At 35.6% G+C, this 21,745-nt stretch overlaps 1 protein-coding gene across 7 annotated transcripts in view; it reads left to right on the top strand.

The window, feature by feature from the left end:
- Positions 1-21,745, top strand: part of LOC128227253 (high affinity cAMP-specific and IBMX-insensitive 3',5'-cyclic phosphodiesterase 8B-like) — a 101,217-nt gene that overhangs the window by 32,754 nt on the left and 46,718 nt on the right. For 5 of the 7 annotated variants that reach the window (XM_052937608.1, XM_052937605.1, XM_052937606.1 and 2 more), the window contains exons 2-5: positions 6,238-6,294; positions 7,486-7,676; positions 19,386-19,445; positions 20,002-20,062. In XM_052937608.1, coding sequence (XP_052793568.1) covers positions 6,238-6,294; positions 7,486-7,676; positions 19,386-19,445; positions 20,002-20,062 — 369 coding nt within the window. Of the gene's footprint in view, positions 1-1,417; positions 1,982-4,810; positions 5,132-6,237; positions 6,295-7,485; positions 7,677-19,385; positions 19,446-20,001; positions 20,063-21,745 lie in introns of those variants that run through there. The other 2 variants (XM_052937607.1, XM_052937609.1) reach the window with 2 other exon arrangements.

Below are 21,745 nucleotides of genomic sequence, written 5' to 3'. Positions count from 1 at the left end.
GATACATACAATGTAGCTTAGATACATACAATATAGCTTAGATACATACAATATAGCTTAGATACATACAATATAGCTTAGATACATACAATGTAGCTTAGATACATACAATGTAGCTTATATACATACAATGTAGCTTAGATACATACAATGTAGCTTAGATACATACAATGTAGCTTAGATACATACAATATAGCTTAGATACATACAATGTAGCATAGATACATACAATGTAGCTTAGATACATACAATATAGCTTAGATACATACAATGTAGCTTAGATACATACAATGTAGCTTAGATACATACAATATAGCTTAGATACATACAATGTAGCATAGATACATACAATGTAGCTTAGATACATACAATATAGCTTAGATACATACAATGTAGCATAGATACATACAATATAGCTTAGATGCATACAGATACATACAATATAGCTTAGATGCATACAGATACATACAATATAGCTTAGATGCATACAGATCTATACATACTTTAATATAGCTTAGAATAGATGCATACAATATAGCTTAGATACATACAATGTAGCTTAGATACATACAATGTAGCTTAGAAACATACAATATAGCTTAATTAGATACATATAATGTAGCTTAGAAACATACAATATAGCTTAGCTGCATACAGATACATACAATATAGCTTAGATGCATACAGATACATACAATATAGCTAAATACATACAATATAGCTTAGAATGATGCATACATATACAAACAATGTAGCATAGATACAATTACAATATAGCTTAGATGCATACAGATACATACAGTGTAGCTTAGAAAGTTTTAAAACTTATACATTGGAATAATAGCTTCGTTAGATCTAAGATTGTTTATTAACTGCCCTCCGAAACATATAGCTTAGAATGTTTGTTATCTTAGACATGTCTATGTACTAGCTAGCCTCTGATGTGTATTATACAAGAAATAATATGCTGTATACTGGTATAATGTTGCACCAGATCTTGTTTATGTAAGCCATTATCCAGTTGCATGAGCGGAGTGTTTTGATATGGACTTGAATGCAAATTGAACTGATCAAAATATGTTTAATTCTATACATCAATTACTTTGCTTAACACATTTTCATGAAGCAATGGTTGATTTATATTTGTGGGGATTTTAAAAAAAACACACCCCCAAAAACATAATTATTTAATAAGCCTACTTTGTAGAGTGTACCTTGTTTTGCTGAAATAGTGTTATGATGTAACTTGAGATGGTAATTGTGCTATTGGTATTGATATGTATACAAACATTCAATCAGCCTTCATGACTCAATCTTTTTAACGTTGAATTGTCGAGGTGACATAAATACGGCCATTCATTTTTTGATTTCCAATACATTCATGTTGAGTTGACACAATACAGGCTTATTTACGCTGAAAGAGTATTGAATGAGGGAGATACTAAACGATAATGTTTTTTTCTAATGTATCTGTAAAGAGCAGTTAAAATATAGTTAAGATCATATTTGCTATGCAGCAATTTTATTTTATTTGAATGGAAACGGCAGAACTGTACCCATTCTGTGCTCCTGCTATTGGACTTGAGATTGGGAGTAATTTAACAGAGAGTGGTGTGTCGGAATCCATACGAGAAACAGTCAGCAGGATGCTCATACAGCCTTGTGCCTGACTTTGTAATCGGTAAATTGTCAGAGAAGGATAAGAAACATTTATGTACTTTATATTCAAGAAACATTAATGGATGAGTGTGACGTACATTCACAGATAAATTCACTTACTTCAATAACAGTGTGTAGGCCAGAAATGTGTCTAGCTTGAAAATATGTTGATCATGGTGAAAGTGTGGATTTTGTTAAGGAAAATGTATTTTTGTCGTGACTGCATTTAATACTGGGTTTGGTTATTAAGCATTGTCATCAAAAATCTGGAGTAAAAGGTTGAACATGAAGCTGATAGCCTGAGCCAGTGTGATGCTTGCATGTAGGTCTGGTGATTATTTCTCAGGAATTTAGATTTTCTGGCAAATCTGCCTGTATGCAGCAGGAATTTATGAACTTTTGATTAAAATCTTAGGTTCTTGGTTATTCTGAGAAATATTTAGAGGTGTATAAATTGAAGAGATGTAGAAACTAACATGGTAGCTAGTTAAGATGTGCTGGGATTTCTGTACAAAAAAACGTGAACTTGTGGGACTGATTCAAAACAAGGGCAAGCGATGATAGTGTCATTTAAACTGAGCCAATTATCTCTCTAATGTTGGTTTATTAAATAACGAGCAAACACTTTCTGTTTTAAAAAGGAAATTTATTAATTTTGCTTGTTTATGCACAAACCCCACATTTGGAATTTGAAAAAGTCAATGTCCCAAAGTTGGTAATAATTTGAAAAACTGTGTATATCATTTATTGAAGACATTCAGTGGTTTGGGATAAAGAATAGGGGTTGGGAAATACCACAGGTATGTGTACTTGGTAAAAATTGCACTTAAGAGTCTTTTGCAAAAAAAATTAAAACCTTTACAAAAATGTATGCTTGCTGATACTAGCATAAATCACATTCCCCATGTAATCATACATGTCATTCTTAACTTTTTACAATGTACACATACCTGGATGATGTAATTCATTAAAAGTAGTCCATACATACATGTACATGTGCTCATAAACTACATCACACCACTCTTATAATTCAACAACAATGGATTACTTAACTCATAAATTGTATTATTTATGATACATTGAATGAGTTCATGTTATTGTTGTATTTTCAGTCTTGAAACAAAATTGGCAAGGTTATTCATCAAAATTCAGTTATTGATAATTAAAAAAATGAGCTTTGAATAGTAAAATTATGTATTACACTGCTATTTGGACAACTTCAGGTTAGATCGATATATAGGTTTGCATAATAGTGATATAAGATAGTCTGATAATGCATTTACAGTCATAAAATTTAAGAAATCTTTGCTTTGCTCAGGCTGTACTGCTTCTCCATTATGACAATCATCCTCAATGTGTTGGTAGTATAATTTACAAGGCTTTCTGTGCCCACTTTTGATATGGCTGTTGCTTTATAATGGCTTGCCGATGGAATGGCTACGGTATGAAATGCCCACTGTCCAGATTATGGCTTGCTGGTGAATGGGGTATATATATTGATAGCACAGAATGGAAAACCAATATATGCATTTTGGTGCAACAACTTTTTTAACTTTCTAGAATATGCCTATTTTCGCGCTCCTTTTGAGAAAACACCAATTCTAATAGCCAATCAGAAAATGAAAAAATCACGATGTGATAAAAGGTTGTGAATTCATTGGATTCCTTGTTTTTGCAGGCCTAGTAGAAGACCCTTTTTATTCTATTTAAAATTGATGGAGTAACATCAGTAATACACTAACCCTCAACTTTGTGCAAAAGAGTGCAGGTTTGGAATTTTCATCATTTAGTTTTTTGTTCCCTTTAAAGTTCCATTTTGGCATTTTCTGACTTCTCATTCAGTGCCATCAATATATTGCCCACTGTCCAGTTAATGACCTCAGCTGCTGTATGGGTATGTAATGGCCACTGTCCATGTTATGGCTTGCTAGTCAATGGGGTATATAATGGCCACTGTCCAGTTTATGGCTTACTGGTGCATGGTGTATATAATGACCACTGCCCATTTTATAGCTTCCTGGTGTATGGGGTATATAATGGTCACTGTCCATTTAATGGCTTGCTGCTGGTGTATAGGGTATATAATGACCACTGCCCATTTTATAGCTTGCTGGTGTATGGGGTATATAATGACCACTGCCCATTTTATAGCTTGCTGGTGTATGGGGTATATAATGACCACTGTCCAGTTTATGGCTTGCTGGTGTTTGGGGTATATAATAGACACTGTTCAGTTTATGGCTTCCTTAGTATATAATCAATGGGGTTTATTATGCCCACTGTCCAGTAAATGGCTTTCTGGTGGATGGGGTTTAGTATGCCCACTGTCCAGTAAATGGCTTGCTGGTGGATGGGGTTTAGTATGCCCACTGTCTAGGTAACAACTTGATGGGGTTTATTATGCCCACTGTCCAGTAAATGGCTTGCTGGTGTATGGGGTTTAGTATGCCCACTGTTTAGGCCATAATGGCTTGCTGGTGTATGGGGTATATAATGGCCACTGTTTAGGCCATAATGGCTTGCTGGTGTATGGGGTTTAGTATGCCCACTGTTTAGGCCATAATGGCTTGCTGGTGTATGGGGTATATAATGACCACTGTCCAGTTTATGGCTTGCTGGTGTATGGGGTATATAATGACCACTGTCCAGTTTATGGCTTGCTGGTGTATGGGGTATATAATGACCACTGTCCAGTTTATGGCTTGATGGTGTATGGGGTATATAATGACCACTGTCCAGTTTATGGCTTGCTGGTGTATGGGGTATATAATGACCACTGTCCAGTTTATGGCTTGCTGGTATGGGGTATATAATGGCCATATCTGATTTGTTCTGTGTTGTTTCCTAGTGCAATGTTTTCATCATTTATGTCTTCCTCGACCTGTTTCTTGCATTTAGTGTATACGGTATGTTGTACTACAGTCTCTGCACAGTCACACCAGTCCCAGTGTGGACAGTTAGACACCGTTTACCTGTTATGCAGTCACCCCCCATTCAAGCTGTCATAGATTTGTTTGATATATGGAGTTTTTTAGGTTACTGGATATGGTCAGATAGTTTGAAAAAGGCCACGTTAATCATCCTATGAACACCATGGGCATGGAGATAATTGTCATTATGTATGTCTCAAAACTAAAACTATTTTGCTTAGTAGGTTTGTGTAACACTTTTTTCACTGGAATTGCAGTGACAAAACTTTTAGAAATGGATGTATTTAGTCTTTACTTAATGTGAAATAAGTGTAATTTGCTAGTAAGATCCTGGAATATGAAGTTTGTGAGGATCAAAACGTGACAACTTGTTCTAAGTGACAAACTGGTGGTTTGTAAGAGTGTGATGCTGAAGGCCGCAACCAGGTGACACTATACACAGGTGGTTTGGTAGAGTCTGGTGGTGAGGGCGGCACCGTGGTGAAACTATGGGGATTTGCCAGTGTTGTGAGGCTCCTGTGCAGGACAACATCTCCCTACAGGTGAACATGTGTCTCCAATCACTCAATACTTTTATGAGTGTATCACAATCAGCTTTTTTTTTGTTTTTAGATGTTAGGGTACATTGTTAGATTTGTGTTGACTCCATGGTACTCACATGTTTCACCATCAGGTCTGGTAAAACAAATAGCTCAATTAAATGCCAGTAAGATTAAGTACCAATCTGACTTATAAAATACAAAAGAAAATTTAATCTTTAGGTTAATATTTATACAACCTATTATCAGGATTAAACAAGTGTTTGTGGGTTGTAAATCACTATTATAACTTATGACATCAAATAAAAAATATATATATAATATTATATATAATGATTTTATTTCTTGATTGATAATTTCATTTATGATAAAAATGTAAATCAAAAATGAAATTTGTGGTGGTTTCTTCATTGCATAGAATATGTAAAACTTAACCAAGACAATTCCAATTGACTTATTTAATAATTAACTTCCAGCCCTTTGCATGGTTAACGAGGTCGTTGCATGCTAAACCAGTTAAGGCCTTGCATGGTAAACAAGGTCATGTTAAATGTACGACATGGCTTTCCTCTTACTCATGCCCTAAGACAGTGGTTGTTGGGTCAATGTTTCATCCCAGCTCTGAAATATGATACAGAAATGGTTCTGTTTGAATACTCATACTTTTTCCAAAAGTGCTATACCAGTTTGCCCCAACATTTAGGAGGTTGGGCAAATATAGATTTGCCCCAACATTTAGTAGGCTCAAGACTAAAAAACATTTACGTTGTGTATAATAAATTCTCTAAAATGGCTTGACTTAGGGAAATAAAATGAACGTGTAATGAACTTTTGCATCTGAGTTTTAAGCTGTGAGGTAAAAGTTGTGACCTTAGACTTTGGGAAAAAATATGTTGTTTTTTTAATTTATCTTTTATAATGTGTGTAATTGTTTTCGAAAATGTCACAGTGGGGTCATGCAATGTCCTGTGGACACATTTCTGGTGTCATGGGGGTAGTGTATGGAAATGATTCAAATACAGTGCAGTTCCATGTTTGTACAACCCATAATTATAGATTTAAAAAAATACAGTTTGCTTGCAAAGGTAACTTTTTCCATGTACTTTCAGAGTGTTGACAGTGATGTGATGTTTGGGCCAATGAAATTGAAACAGAAGACGATGTCGGTGAGTTCCTACAGATCTTATAGAAAAAAAGTTTTAGTACCTGGGTAGAATATTTTATTACTGGTAATAAATATACAATCTTTGGCTAGGGAGCCAATATGCACAAGGGAGTAAATATGATCTGATATTCACTGGCAGAAAGGCATATTGACTGACGTCCAACAAGGTTAGTATGTTTTTCTACCAGTGAATATCTGATAATAATCTGTAAGCCCCAACAATTATATTATTTTATGACAATTTATCTAAATTCATATGATGACACATATGAAGAAAATCATACTTAAGCAATAATTATGACAAGACAAAAAAAATTCAAATAATATTTGTATAAATGACGTCATTTTCTGAATAACGTCAATTTCAACATTTCACAATAAATAGTAAGTAAGAGATGTCATCACTGGATTTGTCCCAGCTTTGTCCTTGCTAACACATCTTTCTTAAACTGATTTAAAGTGCACCAAGAAATTGCACGAATACAAGTATGGAAAAATCAAAACTCTTAAAGTGGCTGTTCTCCGTATGATGAAATAGCGGAAAAAAAGAAGAAAGTTGTCGAAAACTGACATAAACTTGGTATCGATGTGTTACAATGCATTGAAACTTACTAACTGAAGTACCACATAGTTCATAATTGATTAATTTTTCCATTAAAAAAGATTACTAGGTATGTCTTCCTAGTATAATTAATTCCTTATGCGTAATTGGCTAGTCGATGTTATCACTTGATATTACCAAGTTAGGTATATAGCTTAAATATTCCAACCATTTAGGATTAGCCTTTATAGGTCAGTGGATACAACACTGGACTGCAATTTTGGCGACACCGGTTCGAACCCAGTTTCCGACTCGATTTTTGTTTTTACATTTTGGTATTATTTTTACAATTATGATATCAAAGAGTAAAACATTTTATTTAATAATTGTCCTGAGATTTGTTACAGAAAAAACTTTTTTGGTGCCATCTGGTGTACAGTCCCTTTAAAATAAGATATATATTTTGCTTCACCAATCATGCTATGGGACAAATGAGAAACTGTTTATTTAAAGGTCAAATATTAAAAAGCTGATTTTTTCAAGGAGAAATATTAAAGTCATCTATAACTGAAATACTTGTCGTTACATTACTTCATGATGTATTTGTAGTGGTTTGTGTCCCTTTCTGATTTTATCTCCTCTTTGTCTCAGGTGCTGCTGGTGTTTACCCAGGAGGACTACCAGAGTGACGGGTTCTGGTGGGCAGCAGAGAAGGGCGGATACAAATGTAACATTGCCCGAAACCCAGAGAGCGCTCTCGAGTGCTTCCTATCGAAACACCACGATGTTGTTATCATCGACCATAGAAACAATAAATCCTTTGACGCAGAGACACTCTGCAGGTAAAGTTTCTGAAATATACATAGACTGCATAAACTTTGTTCATAATGTAGATAATAACTTCAAAGAGTTTTTGACAGCCTCAGTTATTTTAATGAAGATTATAAGGAGATAAAAAAAAATAAAATGGTGGAGTATAAGATGCAGATTAAAATTTGTTTCTTTGGCTGTCTGTATAGGTGTAGGTATCACAAAAAGAATTTTAGCAGTACTTGTGAATCTGGTTAATTAGTATCATGTTATGTATTGAAAGTTGTGTGGTTTTCTATTTTAATCAGATCTTTTGAAAAAATATCAATTATGCACCAAATTACAAAACAATACAAACAATTTATGATATGATATATATGTTCTTATAGACAAGCAAGGGTGTGTCATCAGAAGGACGTCAGGGCATCAATTATCATTTATGCCTGTATTATAAAAAAAAAAGTATTGAGGGCATATAACATTAAAATGTTTATGGTACTAAAAGTGGGAGCATGATGTTCTATGTTATAAGTTACAGGGTTAGTAGTTGACCTGATATAGGATTCACGGGCGATATATAGGAAAACATATGAGGAGAGAGCCAAGCTCCTGCAGGTTATTAACTCTGTAACATAATTATATATCTTGTTTACATGTTTAATTAATGTTCGTGTATCGAAATCTGAAAAAAAATGCATTTAATACAATATAAGGATTAGTGACCCAATGTGGAGAAATATGGGGTCACCATGGACCAGTCACTGGTCATTGACCAATGGCTTTGAACGTGTCATTTATTATTGAGGTGTGATATATATTGTATACGGTAAAGTTGGAAGGTAGTTGGTAGTTGGTAGTTGGGGATTCGAATAATCAACTACTTACCAGTTGCCAGTTGGGTATTCAAATATTCAACTACCTGCTAGTTGCCAGTTGGGGATTCGACAAACACTGTTTTAATTCACTTTTATTCGTATATTCGCCAGTCGGATATTCGACCATTTCCAGTCGATTATTTGCGAATGTTCAACTGCAAACCAGTCAGTAGTTGGGGATTCAGATTATTTCTATATGTATGGTTTTAAAGGTCACATATGTGAAAATTAATCGCCAAATGTTTCTTTATGCATGTACACATATGTATCTTTGCGACAAACACTGTTTTAATTTACTTTTATTTGTATATTCGCCAGTCGGATATTCGTCCATTTCCAGTCGATTATTCGCGAATGTTCAACAGCAAACCAGTCAGTAGTTAGGGATTCAGATTATGTCTATATGTATGGTTTTAAAGGTCACATGTGGGAAAATTAATCGCAAAATGTTTCTTTATGCATCTACACATATGTATCTTTGCGACAAACACTGTATAAAATTACCTTTTCTCGTATATTTGCCAGTCGGATATTCGACTATTTCCAGTCGATTATTCGCGAATATTCAACTGCAAACCAGTCAGTAGTTGGGGATTCAGTTTATGTCTTTATGTATGGTTTTAAAGGTCACATATGGGAAAATTAATCCCCAAATGTTTCTTTATGCATGAACACATATGTTTCTTTGCGACAAACACTGTTTTTATTTACTTTTATTCGTATATTCGCCAGTCGGATATTCGACCATTTCCAGTCAATTATTCGCGAATGTTCAACTGCAAACCAGTCAGTAGTTAGGGATTCAGTTTATGTCTTTATGTATGGTTTTAAAGATCACATATGGGAAAATTAATCGCCAAATGTTTATGTATGCATGTACACATATGTTTCTTTGCGACAAACACTGTTTTATTTACTTTTATTCGTATATTTGCCAGTCGGATATTCGACCATTTCCAGTTGATTATTCGCGAAAGTTCAACTGCAAACCAGTCAGTGGTTGGGGATTCAGATTATGTCTATATGTATGGTTTTAAAGGTCACATATGGGAAAATTAATCGCCAAATGTTTCTTTATGCATGTACACATGTGTATCTTTGCGACAAAAACACTGTTTTAATTAACTTTTATTCGTATATTCGCCAGTCGGATATTCGTTCATTTCCAGTCGATTTTTCGCGAATATTCAACTGCTAAGTTGTCAGTAGTTGGGAATTCAGATTATGTCTATATATATATGGTTTTAAAGGTCACATATGGAAAAAATAATCGCCAATATTTCTTTATGCATGTACACATATGTATCTTTGCGAAAAACACTGTTTTAATTCACTTTTATTCGTATATTCGCCAGTCGGATATTCGACCATTTCCAGTCGATTATTCGCGAATGTTCAACTGCAAACCAGTCAGTAGTTGGGGATTCAGATTATGTATATATATATGGTTTTAAAGGTCACATATGGGAAAATTAATCGCCAAATGTTTCTTAATGCATCTATCATATATATAGACATAATCTGAATCCCCAACTACTGACTGGTAAGCAGTTGAATATTCGCGAATAATCGACTGGAAATGGACGAATATCCGACTGGCGAATATACGAATAAAAGTGAATTAAAACGGTGTTTGTCGCAAAGATACATATGTATACATACATAAAGAAACATTTGGCGATTATTTTTCACATATGTGACCTTTAAAACCATATATATAGACATAATCTGAATCCCCAACTACTGACATGTTAGTAGTAGAACATTCGCGAATAATCGACTGGAAATGGACGAATATCCGACTGGCGAATATACGAATAAAAGTGAATTTAAACAGTGTTTGTCGCAAAGAAACATATGTGTACATGTATACAGAAACATTTGGCGATTAATTTTACCATATGTGACCTTTAAAACCATACATAAAGACATAATCTGAATCCCCAACTACTGACTGGTTTGCAGTTGAACATTCGCGAATAATCGACTGGAAATGGTCGAATATCCGACTGGCGAATATACGAATAAAAGTGAATTAAAACAGTGTTTATCGAATCCCCAACTGGCAACTAGCAGTTAGTTGAATATTAGAATCCCCAACTGGCAACTGGTAAGTAGTTGATTATTCGAATCCCCAACTACCAACTACATTCCAACTTTACCGTCATTATATATTGACATATTTCTAGCTGAAAGATAACAGTATCATATTGGAAACAAACAGTTCAACTCATACAGAAGTTTGGATTCCTACCATTACTGGAAGTTTGATTGTTTTAACGGTTATTTCACAAATCTTTGAGAAAATAAAGTTGCAATATATTTTGAGAAATGCATAATTTGCTGCAGTCTGTTGTTCCTGTAAAAGTTTACATGAACGGATAAGAACAAAACCACTGCTACTGATGGATTCTCCTAATGCTGGCTTTTTTTCTGTGGCATTTTCTTGTCTTCACAATATTTGCTAGTATTGATTTCTGACAGTGTTAAATTGCATTCCAACAAAATCAGGAAAAAATGCTGGGAAATTTGCTGTGTCTGTATGTAGCAAAATAAATTCCTAATTTCCACATCCATTAAATGGTAGCTGCTAGATTAAAATTGACAGTCTGTGACGTAAAATAAGAAATCTCCATGGAATTATCTTTGAAACTGGACATTGCTACTTACCACTAAACCTCAACTCAAATGCTATTATTGTAGTATCCTGTTGATTACACACTGGCTATGAGATTGACCATAGCTGTTCAGTATTCACCCTCTTGCCTGCAGGAAATTGGACATGGTATCTTGCTAGCCCCCTAGTGACAATTGTTACTTGTATGGTAGTTGTTGTGCCAATTTACATCTCCCTGGTATAAATATGTTAGTGCAGGGTCGAAAGAACTCTCTCTGTTGTTAAAATGTTAGTTGGAGGGTCAAATCAACTCCCTCACTCTCTCGATTATTTATATGTGAGTTGGAGGGTCAAATCAACTCCCTCACTCTCTCAATTATTTATATGTTAGTTGCAGTGTCAAATTAACTCTGATGTAAAAAATAACATGTTAGATGCAGGGTCAAATTAACTCTCTGATATTAACATGTTAGTTGCAGGGTCTAATGAACTCTTTCTGATTCAAATCAAGAAGGTTGCAATACAATGACTTTCAAAAAATCAAAAAATAATTATATAATATATAATATCAAGTTGTTTTAAGACCAGTGGCACAGATTGAATGGGCAGTTCTTACACACATACAGTGATAGAAAACTGGTTTTCAGAAGTTCCTGTTACTAAGGTGTTCTTGAATTTTTGTCGGAAGAATCTGCATGGTTTCACTCACCTTTGGCTTTTCATTAAAAATATGTTAACATCATTTTGATAATAATGTATTTAACTAGGGTTACATCTGAGAACATAACTTAGCAAGTGGTTTAACAGAAGACTTGTGCCAACATTTATCAGAACGTTGTTCAGCCAACTCCTGGGGGAAATACTCTCGCGTTCAGCCAACTCCTGGGGGAAATACTCTCGCGGATTTTCCAGTCTTTTCTGCAATGGAATGCACTAATGATGAAATTACTTCACAAATTATTTGTTAGTATGAAAAGGTTTGCAGCTAGGAATTTGGTTTCTATATTTGACAAATGACTTCTTAAAGCCATATTTGTTTCCAGGGCCAATTTTGACTGGTGTTTAATGGTTTATCTGATCATATGTCAATAACATAGCAGACAAAGACAAAATGCAACACTGGAAGTGTTTTACTTCATAAAATAATTACAACGACGCAGGAAGAACCGTGGGTGTGGTTTTGGGAGGGGGCGTCCCCGGGGGGGGGGGGGGGGGGGTCCACCGTGGATAATTTTTCTAGATGTATCATACTTGAAATTTAAATTTTAACACATGTTTACTGCTCATTGTTTACTTTTGTTCAGTATTATATAAAGGATTAAAACAATGTTGAATTGATTCTTCATGTACACATGTACTCAGGTGTGCTTTTAGTTTAAAGAAAAGTTGGTGTCTGATTTGCTCAGAAATCTTAACATACTGTAATAAGCAATTGCTGTAGTAAACTTTTGAGAATTTTTGGCAATTTCTTTCTCTTAACAGCTCAACAAACATGGAAATGTATGCTATACAATATTTTACTCAAATAGCATTGGTAAAGTGTTTAATGTTAGTTCATGTAGATATGATCCAGAGTAGTAGTACTGTCCAATGAACACTGGCATGTGTTTCATCCAAGATAACTTTTTGATTTTCGGATAAAAAGTTGATTCCCTGATTTAATGTTGATAATGAAAATTGAAAAGGTATAATTCATACAACTAATGCATTGACTGAATAAATGAACTGAATGTATTCAAAATTGTTGGTAGAAGTTGTTTTTCTTATGGAGGTGTAGTTTGCAGATATTCTAAATAAACTTCATAATCAGAATAAAATCATTCTGTATATTATGCTAAATACACAGAAAACTTCACATCAGAAGACGCCCATGCAGCTAATTCAGCTTAATGTACCTCATTTAGCCAAATCTGAGTATTATTGATGATACAACTGGTTACCAAAACCTATCATAAAGAACATTATTGGTGAATTTATTTCAAATGGGCTTGCTAATAATTAGCCATAACATGAGAATGGCAGTTGCCACTTGTAACTGCCACCCCAGCTCCGTCCGTGCCTTTCCGGCGCCTCTGAATGATAGATAAACAATCAAATGTTTTTTTCACTAAATATTTGAGGCTTGTTGACCATGTATATATTTTACACAAGTTGTATACATTAAAAAATTGTTAATCCGAACACCGTTTATCCGAAGTTATTGCTATTTTGAATTTATTTTTTGGTCCAAATTTAATTTCATCTTTGTTTAATTAAATTACTATCAATAATTCAAATTTGCTATATCAAAATTACCATGAAAAGTAGGGTCCCCATTTGGTATTTCACACCTATTTATCAATCCTTGTTTTGAACTTGGTCATTACATAGTTTTCACACCATTTTGCGATAGCACGTGGGCATCCGCTTATGGTGGTAATAAAGCACAATTAGCACTTGTTAAAGAATGACATTGAGCACGCATATTTAGCATATGTAACAAACATGGATGTCTGATAATAAGCGATTTACTTTTGGTGGTGCAGTTTGAATATGGCTGGTTTACACAATCTAAATTTCATTTGAAATGTCTCAACAAATTGATAGCCACATATTTCACTTGACCATAGTACCATACAATCAGGAGAAGGGTCTGGTTAACATGTTTATAAAACTGTGATATGTTGCGAATGCATGCATATACTTTCATTTTGTTTTACATGCATAATGTTTTAATAAAAAGGTATAATAACAAGTTATTTGCCATTTATTAAACAATACATAAACATACATGTATACTGAATGATCATTCAATAAAATGAAAGATGTTGGTAACGTGTAGCTGACATAGCAATTTCCACAACATAATATTTCACATCACCAATAAGTATCGCATGCTGTCATTTTTTAAATCTGTTTATCCAGATAGCATTAATCCAAAATGTTTGTCTGGGCCCGATGACTTTATTATGCCCCCAAAGGTGGGCATATTAAAATCGCACCGTTTGTCCATCCGTCCGTCCGTCCGGCTCTGTAACTTTCCCTTGTATGGACAGATTTTAAAATATTCCACATACCAAGACGACGTGTGGCGTGAGTGTTGATTCACAATGGAGTGCTGCATATAAGGACATAGAGTATAGGTTGTCGTGTCCGGGCTGTAACTTTCCCTTGTATGGACAGATTTTAAAATAACTTGCCACATGTGTACCACATATCAAGACGACGTGTCGCGTGCAAGACCCGTGTCCCTACCTCAAAGGTCAAGGTCACACTTAGTGTTTATTCACAATGGAGTGCTGCATATAAGGACATAGAGTATAGGTTGTCGTGTCCGGGCTGTAACTTTCCCTTGTATGGACAGATTTTAAAATAACTTGCCACATGTGTTCCACATACCAAGACGACGTGTCGCGTGCATGACCCGTGTCCCTACCTCAAAGGTCAAGGTCACACTTAGTGTTTATTCACAATGGAGTGCTGCATATAAGGACATAGAGTATAGGTTGTCGTGTCCGGGCGTAACTTTCTCTTGTATGGACAGATTTTAAAATAACTTGCCACATGTGTTCCACATACCAAGACGACATGTCACCTGCAAGACCCGTGTCCCTACCTCTAAAGTCAAGGTCACACTTAGTGTTTATTCACAATGGAGTGCTGCATATAAGGACATAGAGTATAGGTTGTCGTGTCCGGGCTGTAACTTTCCCTTGTATGGACAGATTTTAAAATAACTTGCCACATGTGTTCCACATACCAAGACGACGTGTCGCGTGCAAGACCCGTGTCCCTACCTCAAAGGTCAAGGTCACACTTAGTGTTTATTCACAATGGAGTGCTGCATATAAGGACATAGAGTATAGTTTGTCGTGTCCGGGCTGTAACTTTCTCTTGTATGGACAGATTTTAAAATAACTTGCCACGTGTGTTCCACATACCAAGACGACGTGTCGCGTGCAAGAACCGTGTCCCTGCCTCAAAGGTCAAGGTCACACATAGTGTTTATTCACAATGGAGTGCCCCATATAAGGACATAGAGTATAGGTTGTCGTGTCCGGGCTGTAACTTTCCCTTGTATGGACAGATTTTAAAATAACTTGTCACATGTGTTCCACATACCAAGATGGCTTGTCGCGTGCAAGACCCGTGTCCCTACCTCAAAGGTCAAGGTCACACTTAGTGTTTATTCACAATGGAGTGCTGCATATAAGGACATAGAGTATAGGTTGTCGTGTCGGGCTGTAACTTTCCCTTGTATGGACAGATTTTAAAATAACTTGCCACATGTGTTCCACATACCAAGACGACGTGTCGCGTGCAAGACCCGTGTCCCTACCTCAAAGGTCAAGGTCACACTTAGTGTTAATTCACAATGGAGTGCTGCATATAAGGACATAGAGTATAGTTTGTCGTGTCCGGGCTGTAACTTTCTCTTGTATGGACAGATTTTAAAATAACTTGCCACGTGTGTTCCACATACCAAGACGACGTGTCGCGTGCAAGAACCGTGTCCCTGCCTCAAAGGTCAAGGTCACACATAGTGTTTATTCACAATGGAGTGCCCCATATAAGGACATAGAGTATAGGTTGTCGTGTCCGGGCTGTAACTTTCCCTTGTATGGACAGATTTTAAAATAACTTGTCACATGTGTTCCACATACCAAGATGGCGTGTCGCGTGCAAGACCCGTGTCCCTACCTCAAAGGTCAAGGTCACACTTAGTGTTTATTCACAATGGAGTGCCGCATATAAGGACATAGAGTATAGGTTGTCGTGTCAGGGCTGTTAATTTCCCTTGTATGGACAGATTTTAAAATCACTTGCTACATGTGTTCCACATACGAAGACGACGTGTTGTGTGCAAGACCCATGTCCCTACCTCTAAGGTGAAAGATACACTAAGTGTTTATTCACAAGGGAATTCTGAATATAAGGACATAACAGTGTAGGTTGTCAAGTATGGGTGGTATTTTTTTATGTTCAGAGGCATTTTAAGATAACTTGCCATATGTATTTGACACGTAAAGGCAAGATCAACTTTTCATGTACTGACCTTGTTCGTAGGTCAATGTCACATTCAGGGGCATTCGTCATATACTGTGACAGCTCTTGTTAATTGATACATTTATTCTTCTGATATGGCATCCTTATGGTCTAAACAAGACTGTAATGGCATGAATGTATTTATTAATAAATGTGATTTTGTGTGTTATTGATGAACGTTATATATCGGCCTGCATCTGTGGTCAAAATATGTCAGGCTTTAAAAAATGGTTACATTTAATTATGACTACTGGTATTTTCTTAGGCATTTATAAAACCTTCATTGACTGCACTATGTTTCATAAACTGGGGGGAAATTTTTTCATAAAATGGAATGAAGGCTCATTTATCCATCTTCTGCGGAATTCCATCATTGGTACTAATGATTAGCTGGAAATAACCCTGAATCGCACAAAATTCACTGTAGACCCATCTAATTGACCAAAGGAAGCTCCTAATTATTATTTCTAAGCAACTCTTGTTAATAGTCCTGGTTGCCATGACAATCGTAAATGACATAGTGGACAGACAAGGGTATGAATAAGTAAGGAGGCGGTTCTGATGTTCACTGCATTCCACAATTTACTGTCAGCTCAAAGGGTCTCATGTTCTTACATAATGCTGGGGGCTCAAGTTTCTGGGAATGGTCTGTTATTTTTGACATATGATTGTGTGTCATTTACACATATGATGGCCACTAATGTCAAGAATCTGATATTGCAGTGAATCCTTCAAATTATGGTCTCATTCTGTCATTATATTTGGCACTGAATCTGTAGCAAAGATTGTTGACTTATGTTGTTGATTATGAAATGTGGAACAAATTATAATTTGTCAAAGTAACATCATGCTTTTAAATGAAGTTTCAGAAGGGATCGTGTACTCTTGACATAAGCTTGTGCAGTAATTGGCACCTCCTGGAGGGGGCGACTTTTATGAAATGCATTTTTGGGGTCAGACATGGGAGGCCAAGTATTTAATTGTTCTTATAAAGTTTGTTTAATTTTTCGTACATCATTTTTAGCTCGACTTTTCGAAGAATAGGTGGGCTATACTACTTGCCCCAGCGTCGGCGTTGGCGTCGGCGTCCGGTTAAAGTTTTAGGGCAAGTTGGGATTTTCACTTATAAGTCCAATACCCTACATTCAATTGACTTAATACTTCACGCAGTTGTTCAGGGCCATCACATGATGAGGTTAGATAACTCCATATTATTCTTTACACAGATTATGGTCCCTGATTGATTATGGAACTTAGGTTAAAGTTTTAGGGCAAGTTGGAATATTTATTAATAACTTCTATAGCCTTTGTTCAATTGACTTAATACTTCACACAGTTGTTCAAGACCATCACACAATGAGGTTACATGACTCCATATTATCCTAAATACAAGTTATGGCCCCTGATTGACTTAGGTTAAAGTTTTAGGGCAGGTTAAAGTTTATGGGCAAGTTGGGATTTTCTCTTAAAACTCCAATACCATTCATTCAATTGATTTAATACTTCACACAGATGTTCAGAGCCATCACATAATGAGGTTAAATAACTCCATATTATCTTTTATACAAATTATGGTCCCTGATTGACTATGGAACCAAGGTTAAAGTTTTAGGGCAGGTTGGGATATTGTTTAATAACTTCTATACCCTTCATTCAATTGACTTAATACTTCTTACAATTGTTCAGGACTATCACCCAATGAGGTTACATAACTCCATATATTCTTAACCACATTTTCTTAATGGGAAATCGAGTTATTTGAATGACTTGCCTCATTGTTCGGGCGGGCTGGTGAGAGGGCAGCATCGAAGTCACCTTATGTATCGAATAATTCTAGTAAGGTTTGAAATAAAGAGACCAAACTTGGTATTATAACATTGTTATTGTATTCTAAGTCAAAGCAGGGTAGTCGAGTGCGCTGTCTTATTACGGCTCTTGTTGTTAAAGTTTTCAAGAACATTCAAAAGAAAGAAAATAAATAAATTTTTGTAGTTCCTTTGCAAGCCGAAAGATAACACACAAACAATTTTATAATACATTTTTAACAGCTTGTCCCATCGTTTTATTTATTGTTAAAACATTAGGACATAATTTATTTATAAAGAAGCGTAGACAACATTTCTGATGGTCTAGTGTTACCAATACGGTTGTCTACACAGCAGTTACTTCCCTTTAAAAACATGTTTTAAAGCTTACTCTTTGCTTATACTTTATCATACATGCCATATCCCCCGGCGGAGGGAAAAATCCCCTGGAATTCTGACCAACCCCCTGGTCCCCTGCAGGGGGATCTAAATTTAAAAACAAAACAAAAACTAGCTCATCGTTGACAGTGGAAAGCATCCATGATATTATGAGTGTGAAATTCCATGAAGAACCATGATGACTAACTCCAAAAATAATTGTAATCAGAGTGTGTTTCTGTATTTAATCTTATATCATAAATGTAGATATTGCGCAAATTTTTCCTGCATAAAAATCCCCTGGAGCAATATCAAAATCCACTGGTATTCAGACAAAATCCCCTGGGAAGCCTCTCAGAAATATGGCATGTATGCCATATTGTTTTTCCAACGACAGGCAATAAAAGAGCATAATGCAAATAAAACATAAAAATGCTTAAAACCAAGACCCCATTCTATCATGAACAGAAGTTTAAGTATAGTGCATCATTCCTTTAAAAGTACAATTCCTTTTACCTCTAAATATTGTTTGCATGTAACCTTGAATAACTTTGGTAATATTTCGCCGTTCAAATGAATAATTAAACTATTGAAAAAAATACAACTGAAATAAAAATTCTTAAATAAAAAAAAACAGCTAAATAAGTCAACAGTTAAGCATGTTAATGAAAAGTGGTTATTGATGAGTCATGATTCAAGATTACCTGTGTATCTGCAATTACTTGAATGCTGCATTAAATAAAATATATGAATCACAATATACTTATTGACTGGACGAGAATAGTCAAGTTGTTATTGTTATTGAAACTGATAAAAGAATATTAAAAAAGCAACAGTAATTATAATTTGTTTGTCATTTATTTCCAACTAATTTGTTCGCTCTACAAACTAATTCATGGTGCCCTTTGATTCTTTCCATCAATGGTGATTTTGTACTGGTTGAAAAAGCCTTCCACTGGATGCATATATGATATGATTGTACTGTTGTTAGGTGAAAACAAGCATCTATCATGTTATATATTGTTGATGTTGATATTGCAGGTCAATACGAGCCACAAAGGCCAGTGAACATGCTGTGATAGTTGCTGTCACCAAAAAACAGTAAGTGTAATGCACTAGTCAATTGTAACCACGCCCCCCCCCCCCCCCCCCCCCAGGTCCGGGGAATATCGGGTACTTTGACTTTCGGTCTAACCAAGCCCGAGTAAAGAACTGATGGTAAAATCCCCGCCAAATGCCCCCGTACCCCAGGGACCCTAGGTAAGTCCTATTCCCTGCTATATTTTGCGCGAAGACAAAACCACCCGACTCACCCAGCACTGCAGGGCCACCTGGAAAGTATAAACACGGCCCATTTCCCCGGCTATCCCCAGTATATCCCCCAGACCTGGGGGTTTGAGGTAACAATTGACTGGTGCATAATCATGTAGTCTAAGGTACAAATTCTGCCCTCATGACGTCTCTGTTTTTACTTTAATATGAATTTCCATCAGATTAAAAGTTTGTTCTTATCAAACATTTGGGTCTTATGATATGAAATTATAGAATTAGGTGAAAGCATACTTATTAATCCAGTAAGAACATGTTATTTTATTACATGAAAATTACTCTGACATAATGTATGAAAGTAGTTTAAAGGTGCTGTTTTGTGTTTCAGTGCCCACTCTGACAAGGAAGAGCCATCAATACTGCCATTGTTGAAGGTCGGATTTAACAGGGTAAGATTCCACTGGCATCTATATACATGTACATATATATATATATATAACCCAGTATACATCAATTTACACACATGCTGCTCTGGAGATAAATTAAGTCTACTATGAAATAATTGGCAAACTCATTCGTTATTGGTTATTGATCAAAATTGACTTAAGGGTGAATTTAAGGTTATGGAATTTTTGCAAAATTATTATGCTGGAGTGGACATAAGCTGGTTAGGGCTAAAGGGCGGGCCATTAAACAGCTGGCTTAGTTTTGTTTTGTGTTAAATGTCACTGTGGGTCATAAACTCATGAAGGGCTAGTGTGTATTTGCATGCTTTTTTGAGTTTTAAAGGTCGCTTTCATTTACTGCTAAATTGATATATTCATGCCGGTGTCTCCCACGTGATCCCATCTATGACCAATATTATTCAGTTAGAAGGCACACCACATTTGATGTTTATGTTCATGTCACATTACACAGTCATCATTAGATAAAGTTAGCAGGAAATCCACAAGAATCTTCTCTTATGTGAGGGTGATGGACAGTAACAGGATTATGCATTATCCCTTCTACTTCACATCACCCATAATACAATCAAGAAAATCAATCCACACAGATACATGACAGGTATTGTTTGGACCCATTGTGAAAAACGGGCCTGTCCTCGCTTAAAGTGATAATTAAATGGCAAGATATCCTCTTTTCTCCTAAGCAGATCTTTTGGTATGGTTCATCAACTTGTCTGGAATATTCCTTTAGCTCAGTTTTTACCGTTAATGAAAATCCCAATCTTCAAATGGATTTGAAATAAGCTCAGCTGTATAGGTTTTTCATCTGATTCTCACTTTCTGTCACATTTTTAATGACATAGTTATGAGGAATGGTTTCAGCTATCAAAATTCATTGAAATAAATAATAATAATCTTTCACTGTGCATTCATGTGATTGTTTTAAAGCATTGCATACATGCCATATATCTAGAATGCTTCCCACAGTTGTTTTCTTGAAGCACTCCTGCGCTGTCATTTTTCTGTTACGTTTTCTACTCTTTAAAGTATTTTATTTAAACTAGTGTTTCTTTTAAATTAAAAGCACTGACTTATGTATATATGTTATAAGAAAATGCATTGTACAAAGCAATCAAGCATGCATCATAAGAAGCAATATAGCATCATTTTTTTATATCATAAGTTCTCCTACATTGCATCCTTTACTTCTTCATTATTTATCTCACATGCTGCATCCTCTACATTGCTTCATCATTGTTTATCTCACATGTTGTAGCACTTCATCATTGTTTATCTCACATGTTGTAGCACCTACATTGCTTCTTCATTGTTTATCTCTCATGCTGCATCCCAAACATTTCTTATTCATTGTTTATCTCTCATGCTGCATCCCCTATATTGCTTCTTCATTGTTTATCTCACATGTTGTAGCACCTACATTGCTTGATCATTGTTTATCTCTCATGTTGCATCCCCTACATTGCTTCTTCATTGTTTATCTCCATGTTGTAGCACCTACATTGCTTCTTCATTGTTTATCTCTCATGCTGCATCCCAAACATTTCTTATTCATTGTTTATCTCTCATGCTGCATCCCCTATATTGCTTCATCATTGTTTATCTCACATGTTGTAGCACCTACATTGCTTCATCATTGTTTATCTCTCATGCTGCATCCCCTATATT

This window comes from Mya arenaria, chromosome 3 (assembly GCF_026914265.1).
Source record: "Mya arenaria isolate MELC-2E11 chromosome 3, ASM2691426v1".
In the NCBI taxonomy this organism is placed as follows: domain Eukaryota; kingdom Metazoa; phylum Mollusca; class Bivalvia; order Myida; family Myidae; genus Mya; species Mya arenaria.
The sequence above is the reverse complement of the archived record's forward strand: the minus strand, read 5'-3'. Positions and strand labels throughout refer to the sequence as shown.